We start from the raw sequence: 13,093 nt of genomic DNA on the forward strand, positions 1-13,093 counted from the left end.
TACAGGAGGCAGGGGATGGTCACCTCTGCAAATATAACCAGAGAATTACTCCAGTTGGAAAAAGCCTCTGCAACACCAAGCCCAAGCATTCCCCAGCAGTGCCAAGCCCACCTGGTCCATGGCCCCAGGTGCCACATCCACACAGCTTTAAATCCCTCCAGGATGGGCACTGCCCACCACTGCCTGGGCAGCTGTGCCAGCACTGCACAACCCTTCCCATGACAAAATTTTCCCCAAGCCCCAATCTAAGCCTCCCCTGGAGCAAGCTGAAGTGATTTCCTAAGCCAGAGGTTGCTGTTCAGAGTCACCTACCTGTATGGGGCTCAATAGAAAAGTAAGGCTGTCCTTCCAGAATGCTATAAACCAGCTTGGCACTATTTCCATACACTGGATCATCTGCATCTGTAGCTGTTACTTTAGTAACAAAGGTGCCTAAATAGAAAGAATACACACAATTAATGTTTACATTCACTAGAAATTTGCATATCTTATTCAAAAATTAATTTGAAACAAAAATTCATTTCCTTGGGAGCTGTATAACAATAATAAAAGAAGGAAAAATATCAGTACAAGTTAAAATATTACTTGTGGAACAGAAACAAAACATTTTGCTTCAAGCTGGTATGTGCCAGCAGCCTGAATTTCTGGGTAAAATAAAAGCCCTTTTAGTATCTGTATTATTTAAAGTTTCTTTGTAGAATGCATTTAAAGCTACCCAATAGATCTGTGTAGACTTCAAGCATTTGCAAAAGAATCATATCAAAGGGATACAAAACACAAGGTTAATAATACAGTATAATATGTTGCATTTAAGACTTGCAAATTCACATTCGAAAGAACTTTGCCAAGTTACAGAGACCAGATAGAAAAACAATAATAAAAAGGGTTCTTTTTTCTTTCCTTGGCTTGCAGCCATGATAATGATTTGATGTGGCCACAGTGACAGAGTTGGGACAACAACAATTGTCTCTGAAATGAGTCTCTGTCACTCAGGGGGCCATTGTTCAGCCAGAGTTATAAATTCCATACTCTGACAAAAATAAATAGAAAAAAAAAAAGGAAATTACCCTTTTTATTTCTTAGACAACATAGCATTTGCCATTTCTGAAAGAAGCAAAATGGAATAAAATTCAGTTGGTTGCATTAAGATTGCTGCAGAGAGGTTTTTTTTGGCTGACATAAAAGTATGACGGCATTAATTAGCTGACAATAAAGACAATATCTACAGAGGGAGAGAAAGCAAGAGAAGGAGAAAGGTTAAGGGCTGAATTATGTTCAGAAAGGAAAATAATTACAGCACCCACCAAAAAACACCCTTTCTGGATATGCTAATAAAAATAGCCTCCTGTTCCTTCTCTGTGTGTGCTGTGAATCCTGATCCCACAGCCCTTCAGGACAGCAGAGCAGAGGGAAGGAGATCTCTTTGGCACAGCCTTGGTCCTTGCCCTGTGCTCCCTTTCCCTCTCTCCCTGCATGGCAGTTTTGTGGGTTACAGCTCATGTAAATTATTTAGAGAACACTTGCATATCCAGATACAATTTGTGGGTTACAGCACATGTAAATTATTTAGAGAATGTTTGCATCTCCAGATACAATTTGCATATGACCCAAGAGCTGCCATTTCACTCTTTCCCACCTGGCCACTTCAAACACCAAGGCAAGATGTGGGGCAAGGCTTTGGGAGGGCAGCACGTGGGAGGATGGAGAACACCTCTCTTTGGGAGCACAGGGACTGCAGTTGTGGCAGGTTTGCCATGTGGAACTAATGGGACAATTCTCAGTGAAGGGAATGTGGGTTGCAGAAATACATCTCACTAGAGGAAAAAAATGGCTTTGGCCAGTCTTGGTCTTTTTTTTTTTTTTTTTTTTTTTTTTTGTGTGTGTGTGTGTGTGTAAATTTATCCATTCTCACAGGGGAGAATATCAGCAAAGGGAAGCAGAGGATGAGTGCTCCCCCAGCATCTCTTCTGGGCTCTGCAGGGGCCAGAGGAGTCCTGCAGCTGTGCACATCCCATGGAAAAGGAATATTATGTCACATGTCTCTTTGACAGATGCTTGCTGAACCTATTTGATAAATATGCAAACTGTTCATGTTTGAAGCTTAACTGTATCTGATGCTGAAAGGTGATCTTACACCTAAGCTTTAACAGAATAATTTTTAACCTGTCACGGGGCCTGAGAAATGGAGTTTATCCTCAGCTTGGTGGTTAGTTTTTAAGGAATTAATATCAGAAATTTATTGTCTGCCCAGTGACAGCAACCAGACAGTAGCAGACAACTCCTGACCGTTGTGAGTGGAAATGACAAAGGGGACAGGTGACACATGTGGTGCCCAGCCCTGTGGCAAGTCCAGCAGCCTCAGCCTCTGGGAGATATCCTCAATGCCTTCCTTCAACAGAGAAAGGAAGAGGGGAGCAGCCCTGGGCACACTCAGAGGCCATGGCTGCAGAAAACAAGCAACAACTACGAGGGGGTTTGCAGGAAGCGTGAGTGTGGATGTGCCAGGAAGAGAGTGACAAAGGCCTCGTGGTGGCTTGGCCACAGGAGTTGCAAGGCTTGAGGAGCTGTAGCTGATGGGATTGTCTCACATGTTTGATGCCCTGAGAAGGCTGGCCTAGAACAGAGGCTGGACAGAGTTACAGAATAAAGCAGGGATTTGCTAGAAGGCCTCAATGGATCCACCTTGGTTAGCACAAGAGCCCAGCCAGGCCCACACCCAAGATGGACCCAGAACGGTCCCAGAATGGACGATCGCTCACAAGGTCTCTCACTTTGATCAGTTCTGGCCCATCTGCACCTTGGAGTGAATTGTCCAATTCCAGCTTTGGCTTATCAAGTCCCACCCTTCTTGTTTTTCTCTCTTCAGCCCACCATTGTTTGTGCTCTTGGGTCTGAGATTTGGATCATTTGTCCTTGGTCCCCAGCTAGAGAAGGAATTGTTTTGTCTCCCTGCTCTGTGAAGAGAGCTCACCATCCCCTAATATGGAGCTCAGAAGTACACACTGAAGTAGCACAGAATCTGAAAAATAGAAAAGCTAAACCTGAGGCATCATTTCCCCCTGAAGGTGTTGGCTCACCTTTTGCACCCACACCCATTACCAGGGCTCTTTCTGCTGTTCTTACACGCAATCATCCCTCACCCCAGTTGTACTCCCATCTCTGGAGCTGAGCCCCAGCACATCCCAGCACATCCCAGCACATCCCAGCACATTGCCCAGGCTCCCTGCAGCCCAGGGCTGCTGTCCCAGGGTGGCACCAGCCATGAATGCAGGCTCAGAGCTTCCTTCAGCTGGATTCAGGCTGGTGTAGCAGGTGATGTGCTCATTTCTGTGGCTGCTATCATAAAACTGGTGGTTCATAATCTCCTAAAACAGAAGAGGTTTGTGCAAGGCATCATACAGTGGGGCAGGGCTGGAAAAAGATAAGGCTCATCACAAAGTGAAAATTTTAGTTGGAGTATTTTATCGAGATTGCTTCATTTTGTTTCCATTATATATTTTATATACAAAGGAAAATAAAGAAATAAAACTGTTGACTTCTTGGAGATTGTGTTTGATTTTCCTAGCTGGCTCTCATTTCAAAGGCCTTCAGAAATAATTACATGGCTTGTTTAGAAAGATTTGATATATAATTTCTATTCTTATCTTACTTCACTTGAGAATTCCTGAAGTTTTTCTATAGATATTTATTTCAAGATTCCCAGACTTGAATGGATATGCTGATTCTTTGATAAGCACATTCTTTATCCTAAGTGCTCATTAGATACTAAAGTTGAATACACCCTAATAAAAAGAGTTAATCAGTGTCTAGCATTGCTTCTAATCCTGCTGCTAAGCTACCAAAGTTTTCTTCTTGTGATATAAAATATTTCGATCACTTATTGAGACCCCAAGTTCCACTGAATTTTATAAATGTATTAAAAATACATGGGTAACGTGTGTCAGTATTTCCAGTTACAGTACAAATAAGGCAGGGGGAAAGGCATAATTGTCTTTTCCTTTCCCTTACAGGTCACTTGAATTGTGATTATAATCTCACCTAATAAAATTAATTAAGGGAATGGACAACTGAAATACTCTCCTGCCTCCTAGAAATCCATTATTCCCCAGCCAATTTCTGCCACTCAGCACTTCATTTCCAACCATCACACACTTTTGAGACCTGTCAAACCCAGTAATTTTCTCCCAACAATCTTACTGATGAAAATTGTTTAGGGAAGATGCGAGCGATCATGAAACAGAAATTAAAGAAATTGCTTCCACTACTGAAATTAGTTAAGCTTTGGCATAGTTTAAATTTTATCACCTTCCATTTGATGATTTTTTTTTTTTTTTTTTTGCTTTATGCCTTGAGTCAAATTTTCTGCAGGTGTGAAACACACCACATTACGTTGTTCACATTGACAATAATCAGTATATTCAGGAGCAAACCCTGTCCCCTGTGCAGCTGCAGGTGATGGTGATAAGTCAGTGCTGCCCTGGTTCTCCTCAATGTGCTGAGAGTTCACATGAAGCAACCAATCCCACTCCCACAGGACTGAACCTAGGCAAAAATAAGTTTTGGAGAACTGAGAGATTCCTGATGGTGAAAAGCAATGCAGAAAGAAGGAGCTCACAGTCACCATGGCTGTTTTTAGCCAACCTCCAAACCAGAACTGTCCAAGCTTTGGATTGCCAATATTTAAGCAGGATTTTACTCCATTACTGACACTGCAGTTATAAACTACATGTACATAAATATTTTTTGCAAGCATAATGCATTTAAAATTTTAAAGATAAAAAAGCTTTGCATTGAAAAAGCTGAAAGTTTGCAGGGAAGGGCATTTATAAAGTAAATGCTCTTGGAAAATTCTGGGTTCTGTTCAGCAAATAAATTGCTATGGTTTTTGTTTGTGTTTAATTTTGACTGCATTTGGCTTGTGTTTGTTTCTTTGTCAATGCTACAACAAACTATTTTAGCCAGAGACTATAAATTTGAATGGTGCCATTTTTATAAGAAAGCCACTATTGTAGTCCAAGTCACTGTTGTCCTAATTACAATAAAATTGCAGTTTTATATAATCTGGCCCAACAACGTAATCACTGTTTCTTTTTGCTTTATGTACCTATTGTTGCCTTATGTAAACCAAACCCTTTTATTTCAGAGAGATGAGGAAAATTTTAAGATGTTCTGTTAAAGAACTGCATGTGTTTTTTCCTCAGATACACTTTTGCAATGCTAATGACCCTTAAATATGGATTTACCCACCGTAAATACAGACTTACAGAGATTCAACAGATTTTAATTAGTGAACGCTTCTAATGTGCTTTAACCATTAGCCATTGCTGATTGTTTTACTCTGTCACTGTCAGATTGTTTTACTCTGGCAGGCCAGCAATCAGAGACACAATTAACAACAGGAGTATTTTTATATGGCTAGGTGAGAAAGCCTGTGTTTGCTGGCAAACTAAGATTAAAACCATCATAAAAAATAAGATGTGTGCACTCAGCTACTGCTTTTCTGTTGTTTTGGCTGTGTTTTTATGTGCAAGTCAGGGTACAGATTCTGCACATTAGTCAGAAAGAAAAATGCATATGCTGCTACAGGGAGTAGGAAAGCAAATTCTTTTCGTGTGGCAGTGAAATGTGCGTACTGAGAAAAAAAAATTCAAAAAAATCAAATTTAAATGTTCTAGAGGAGGTAATGCATAGTTGGTGCCAAGAATTTACATGAATCCATATTCAGTGAACAACCATTTTGTTGAAAGATTATAATGGCTGGTAAAAATAAATAACATGACCATAATGAAACCTGGTGGGACCATGTTTTCTCATCTTCCCAGGGACTTCTGGGGATTTTTTTTTCTTTTTTCTTTTTTTTTTTTTTTTCTTTGCTGATGCCCTTTTTGGTCTCATACACTCTTTCTCTCCTAATCTTCCCAAACCTTGTCAGGGTGAATTCTCCATTTCATTCTGAAGATCTGATTACCAGCGTGATGGGGTATTAGAAGAGTATTTGCATGACAAAGCCTCACCATTATTTGTCAACTATTTTGTTTTCCTAAGCACATCCTGTGCTCCAATCCTTCAGCTGGCTTTGGAGTTGGGCTGATGGAAGCCCTGCAGCCAGGGGTGGTCACACAAAGCATTGTTTGTAGCCAGCAGGTCAGATAAGCATTCTTTCCAAAATGAAGCCTTTTCTTCACTGTCCTTCTTTGCTATAATCTCACAGGTAGCATGACAGTTGTTGTCATGGTAACAATTTTTTATTGAATAAAACTGCAATAATCTCATAAAAACCTGCATAACTTCTTGACATGTAAATTATGACTGCCTCAAAGCTGAAGGAACTTATTCTTATTTGTTTTTCATTCTTGCTCATTTTTTTAAATGCAAAAACATCGTTTGAAGCCTTATCACCCTGCTTTATTGCATGAGACCATTTCTAAACACAAAACCTATGAATTAGAGGTTTCACTAACCAAATAAAGAAAAAGTATATGAAATAGGAATCTGCATAAAGCACTATAGAACTTGTTAACATATGCAAATCACCCACATAAAATATCATTGCATATCTTGGTATTCATGCAGATATATAAATACATACACAAATTGTGGGAATTTTGCATGAGTTTTTAAGGGTTCTTGCGCAGATCACAAGTTATTATTTCAGCCCTACCTTCTGCACCCGTATTTGAATGTAATTTTATTATTATTAACAGCTGCTTCATTGCCAAAGCTCTGGGGGTCCAATATGTGGATCAGATCCCACAGTGTAGGGAAGTTCTCTCCCAGAAACCCCAAGAGCCAAGTACCAGGAAAGACAAACACTAACAGAAGAGAGACAAGGAGCTTGTTGGACTCAATGATCCCTGAGGATCCTTCCCAAGCCAGGAATTCCAAGAGGAGAGGATGCAAATCCCCCTGGAAGCAATGCTGCCAGCACATGGTGCTGCTGCTGCTGCCTACAGAGCTCACAGGCCCTCGGAAGCACAGAAAATGTCAAGGACTGCTTTGGGGACAGAGGGCTTGGGGGAGTGTTTCAAATCTTCCCACGCTTAGACGAAAGAATAAAAAAAAAAATTCTGCTTTTTAAATATCCAGTGGACCCTTAATGAATGAGGCAGGAGATGACACCCTAAGCAGAGGTAAAGGAGAGAGATACAGGTCAGAACAGTCCACTGAGGGAAAAATGGGCAACTTGTGCTAGCCATGCTGGAGAATCGGGAAGGCCAGCATGAATTCTGCTGTTTCCATGGCACAATCCAATATGCAATAATTTCTAGATGCAGAAATGAGAAAGAAAATTTGTGTATGTTACAGGTGTAATACTGGTATGTTGGTGATGAGAACCACATAAATATACAGATACAAGATTTCTCTTTATCTTCTGCAAAGAGAAAAACAACAAAAGCTTCCTTGCAATGAGAAATTGCACAAGGAGGAATAGCTTCCCAAGGGAAATAACAGAATCCTCCTCAGTGAAGAGTTCACTCTCTTGCACAGGATGCTGGAATAATGTATTCTAAGGGAAAACCCTAGAAAGACAAGAAGATTAACTAATAGGGTAATTTGTCTTTCCCAGCTGTAATTTATTTGACTCTAAGTAGTGAAATAGTGTGATGCTGTCATGATCTTGTTTATGATGATTAAGGTAAGGAAGAAGGAAAAGAGGGTTATTCACACAACTCAGTTTTAGGCTCAACTGGCTAAATTAGATATCTTGCTGCACCAGCTGCCTGTTCTACCTGAGGGAGGAAGACAGAATCATGCTCTCCTGGAATCCTTCTTTTTTTGGCTGACCAGAGAGGAACAGAAATGAAATTGGCCAGCTAATGTGAATGATTAAACTTCAGTCCTGTGAGTTCTCCCTTTTGTGGATGTACCCAAAACACCCCAGTCTCTAATTTCAGCCCTCCACTGCAAGTGTGTGAAGCTGACACTCCACCAAAGAGAACAAGGAGAACCTTGCAAGAATTTCAGGTTTGTTTACATTAAATTCTGTCATAGAATCCCAGAATCATAGAACCATTAATGTTGGAAAAGCCCTCCAAGGCCATGGAGTCCCAGCCGTGCCCGATGCCCACCTTGTCCCCAGCCCAGAGCTCTGAGTGCCACCTCCAGCCCTTCCTGGGACACCTCCAGGGATGGGCACTCCAGACCTCCCTGGGCAGCCCTGCCAAGGCCTGAGCACCCTTTCCATGGGGAAATTCCTGCTGGAATCCACCTGAGCCTCCCTTGGAACACTTTAAGGCTGTTTCCTCTTGTATGTATCTGTCTAAACACCTGTGCATGCTTATATACTCATATAGACACCTGTAAACACTTTCTGAAATAAACTGCAACTGATATGTTTCATATTTTGTTTTTAATATTAAACATGACTGACAAAACATTATTTGCTTGTTTTGCCACTTTGTTTTATATAAGCAGTTGACTGTAATCTCACTGAAATGCACAGAAAGATTTTTCAGTACTTTGCAGACCTATAGGAAATGGCAAATGCTGCCCTAAAATATTAGTAATCTAATCCAAAGGTTTTAGCACCTAAAAATCTGGTTTAATGAAAGAATCTAGAAGACTCTAACAGCTTAGTCTATACTAAATTATGTAGTACCATGCAGGAAAATTCAAGAAGCTGTTTCTTGGTTCCAACAGAAAAATAATCCTTTCATACCTTTAAGTGATGTTTAGCTCCATAAGCAGAAGAGGTATCCAGACAGTTTCTCCCAAATGTTACACATTTCTCAATGCTGGAATAGATACTTTAGGAGGCTAATGAAACCTTTAAAGAATGTTAGTGTCGTGCAGTACCTGCTTGAGTGAAAACCTCTGCGCAAATGCATGACCTGCCACATGTAACACAACAATGTTTGTGCAGATTGCTCATGTGCCATTTTAAGGACTTTTTATCATGTGAGGGAAATGGGAAAAAAATATTGTATGCAAATGTGTGACAGCAGAAGTATGAGAGGAGCTGGCTATGCCTGGAGAAAAAGGCTGTGTGAACATGAGGGAGCGGGGCGAGCTGGCAGCCCCGCATCTCGCAGCTGTATAATGAGGCTGGGGAAGTGTGGCTGGGAAATCTAATCAACTGCATATTTTACCATTCCTGGTATGCATAAACTAATTGTTTTGGAACTCTGATGCTGCCTCTTTAACATAACATTTAGGAATCAGAAATAGTTTACAACATAAATACATATTCAGATTTAGGGATATGGATTTCTCCCTGGCAATTATCCTGGCTGATGTTACCTGGGTTTATCTGTGTGGATCTAGCAAGAAGGGACCTTCTTCCTTTTCAGATTTAAGGCTGGTAATTCTTTCTTGCTACAACTTATGAGATGGTGCCATTAGAGAACCTGCAGGTATTCCTTTGCAAATTCCCCTGGGTGGCTGTTTGTTAGGATTAGTACACGGTTTGAAACATCACAGGCAACAGCAGAAGGGTAAAAATATATTTTATGTTTGGCTTAAAGAATTATGTTTTCCTTTCATGCTATTTTTTTATTCTCCCTTTAGATAACACCCTTGCTATAGAATATTAATTGATATTTGTGAGAGAAGTGGGAAATAGCTCCTCTACTGTTCAGGACATTTTGAAAGACTGCTTGTCTCTAATCAATTGACTATTTCATCAGCATTCATTCTGTGAGGTCCCCAGGCAAAGGCAGTAAAATTGGATGATCACTGTACACTGTATTACCAAGCAGAAAAAAAGGTACTGTAAGTCTTGTTGATTCCAATGGAAGTTTCAGGTTATGCTCAAGTGTATTGTAAAAAAATAGAAATAAATAATAAAGCAGCCTAGGCTGTTTACTGCAGAAATTCTTTCATTTATGACTTTGTATGGTAAGAACAGAAAGTGGCTGATATCATCTCACAGCTAGGATACTCTGCTGGCTTTGTCTGGGAGAGTGAAGCCTGGAGTGCCAGCAGCTGTAACCCAGGGTGCAAAAGCAGGGTCTGAAATATTGTCCCCCCAGGCCACTGCGGGGACAACAAAGGGCAGCAGAGCCCTTCTGGGCCCCTGCCCAGCAGCCCCGGGCACTTGGGAACTCTTTTCACAGAAAAACAAGAGCTGCAGATTCAGCACTTAACCAAAGACAGAGGTGTCATCAGGGCAAGGTGGGGAGTAACCAGTGCCAGAAAAAAAAAAAAAAAAAAAGGATTCTGAATTGCATCTCATTTTGGTAAACATCAAGTGTGTCCATCAGAGAGATGTCTAACTCAGGCCACTTAATGAAGAATTTGAGGAGTATTGGTCCCTGATGTTCCAAAGCCAAGTCTTCATGCTAGCAGAGGAATAGAAATGACAGTAATTAAAGTTTCTGTGAAAATATTACCACACTGAACTTTATTTTCTGACCTAGAACTTTCTACCTTTTGGTGAGACCTTGTCTACATTTCCTTTGATTGAGAAGGGTGAGATTATGCTCCAGACCAGTTTTGTGAGCACCAGTCTGGCAGGAACCTGTGCTGCTCCACTTCCTCTCGTCCTTCTGTTTTCCACTTAGGCATCATCCCCTGGCCAGCAAATGGGTTCATGTCACCAGCCCAGCTGCTTAGAAAAATGAGATAACACAACTTTGAAGCCTGCAAAACTAAACCATACCACTCTTTGAAACATCTTTTTTTCCTTCAAAATTTTACATTTGGGGAAATTGTGAAAAATCCATGCTGAGAATAGATTTAAACTTGTAACCAGAAGAGAATGCATCAGAAACCTGAGTCAGAGACTTATTTTCACACAGTGACAGAACACAAACACGATGATGCATTTGATATATACAAATGGAGGTGACCACAAAGGATTTCAGAAGTAGAATATCTGCAACAAGAACAAGATGTTTGTGACTAGGAGTCAAGAGGAAAAACCACAGTAGGACAGATTCTTGTAGGTACACAGGACATTCACCTTAGACTGGCAAAATTTCCTCTGCTCTGCCATCACATGAACAACATGTGACAGCTCTGTCTGTCTGTCCTCATCCCAAAACTGGAACAGCATGGAAAGATGAATTTCTCTATATGGAAGAACTCCATAAGGAACTATGTCCTCAGCTCTGATCCCAGCAGATTTTTCCTGCAGCGTTTATCTTCTCTATGTGTCATCTGCACAACTTTCCTTCGTGCCAAGTGAATGCATGTGTGCAAAAAATGCACAATTTGTCACAAATTACTGCCAGTGAATGGAGAGGAAGAAAAGCAGTGTTTGTCTCATAAACCAGCACATATCAATAGCTCCACACCTTGCAGAGGAAAGTCAGACCTTGCTCCTAGGACCAGATAGTGCCTTCAGAACCTCAACACTCATGAACTTCCTGCCATTGGCACAAACTACTTGGAGCAATCTCACAGATTTTGGTAATTCTGTATTGTCAATTAACTGGTTTAGTACAATAGGACAATATAGAGAGGGATAACTAAAGGATCAACCTATAAACTCCTAAAAAGTATTAATTCCATCATGGTCCTCGAGCTCATAATGACCACATAAGAACAGTAAGAAAGATAACGACATTTTTGATCAGATCTCATGAGAAATAAAAGTACAAAAATAGCAGCAGGTGCTCAGAACTGTGTTTTCTCAAAGGTCAACATCCAGTCAGGTTAAGGAACAGCCAACCAGCTCTGTTGTTGAATGTCTGAGCCCTTCCTGAAAGCTGTGTGTGACAATTTTAAATACACACACACACACACACACACACACACACACACACACACACACACACACTCACCAAAGAAATCTCACATAAAACTCCCCGGTGCCACAGCTCCTGTGTGTGATTATGCACAAGAGGGACAAGTGGAGGAACAAGACAACATGAAATTATACTTTTTTTTTAAAAAACAGCTGTTACACTGTTGCCATATTTTACAACATCTGATGGTTTTTCCCTTAGATTTTGCACTGCCTTTGCATTTACCCTTTGGGTTAATGTGTACTTGACCCCAGTGCTGTAGTCCCCTTACTCCACAATTTTGTGACAAACTATCATTGATTTAACAGTCATGCTCAGTGCCTTAAAAATCAATGATAAAAACCCCAGCAAGACATTGTGGTTGATGTTGATAGCATTTCAAATCAGGTTTTTATTACAACTTTCTGATTTGTCAAGTTATTCTATCCCTATTCATGTCAGATGTTGCATGTTGATCTCATATGGAACAGATTTTGTCCTTCTGCAAAAAATTTGTAAGTGGAAGAGAGTGAATATCTTTGGGAGAACTGGAAAGCAAAGCTGCACTATGTAAAGTGGTCCTAATACACCTGGCTGGAGTAAAGAACTCTGTTCTGCTTTAAAAAAAAAAAAAAGAAAGAAAGAAAAAAAGAAGATTATAGAATTCCTTATCTGCAGTGGTGTAATGAAGGGCAAACCTTGATTCAAGGGAAAGCATTCCTAAGTAGATGAGCTTGTGCCAAAACTGAAAATTGATACTCTGACTCAACTGAAAACCTAAACACTTTCCAGTAAAGACCTTTCATGGAAGCATTTAAGGACAAAAAAAAAAAAAAAAAAAAAAAATTCTAAGCTTTTCGATATTGTTACTATTTTCAAGTGGCAAAGGCAAAAGCATTTCTAGAGCAATGTCAGATTGAATTCCACTGTGTGTATTTTTTATGACTGCCAGGAGAAGCCTTTATATTTGGAAATTATTAAAGTTTGTCTGTTTACCTTAATTCAGGCAAACTATGAGAGAATTCTCTTCCCTTATGGCTTTTGTTCTTTTTCCATCTGTGTCCTTTTTTATTTCACCAACATGTTTGTCACTCTGCTTCAGTCGTCTCCTGTCTTTCAACATGACACTCGCTGTCTAAACATTCCCGGCTTCACTGAGAGCAAAATCAAGAGATTTCACTCCTCATTCCTCTCCTGAAAAAAGGGATCCCAAAACTTAGAGACAATATCCACCTTGGCTCCCATTACCACCTCTGCACCTGTTTTGGGGAATTCATGAATCTGTGTGTAGCTGAGAAGGTAACACAGAAACAGAACATACTCAAGGAAAGCTGTGGGGTTTTTTTTCCTCTTTTCTTTCTTTTTTTTCTTTTTTCTTTAAATATGCCACAGAACCTGTTCCATTTACCCTTATGGATCTTCTA

The 13,093-nt window shown here is 40.3% G+C and overlaps 1 protein-coding gene across 3 annotated transcripts in view; it reads right to left on the bottom strand.

Annotated features, from left to right (window-relative positions):
• CDH8 (cadherin 8) overlaps positions 1 to 13,093 on the bottom strand; it is a 159,758-nt gene that overhangs the window by 81,024 nt on the left and 65,641 nt on the right. For all 3 annotated transcript variants that reach the window (XM_077786269.2, XM_085589455.1, XM_085589456.1), the window contains one exon: positions 313 to 432. In XM_077786269.2, coding sequence (XP_077642395.2) covers positions 313 to 432 — 120 coding nt within the window. The remainder of the gene's footprint in view (positions 1 to 312; positions 433 to 13,093) is intronic.

This window comes from Lonchura striata, chromosome 11, assembly GCF_050655825.1.
Source record: "Lonchura striata isolate lonStrDom1 chromosome 11, ASM5065582v1, whole genome shotgun sequence".
NCBI classification, from domain to species: Eukaryota; Metazoa; Chordata; class Aves; order Passeriformes; family Estrildidae; genus Lonchura; species Lonchura striata.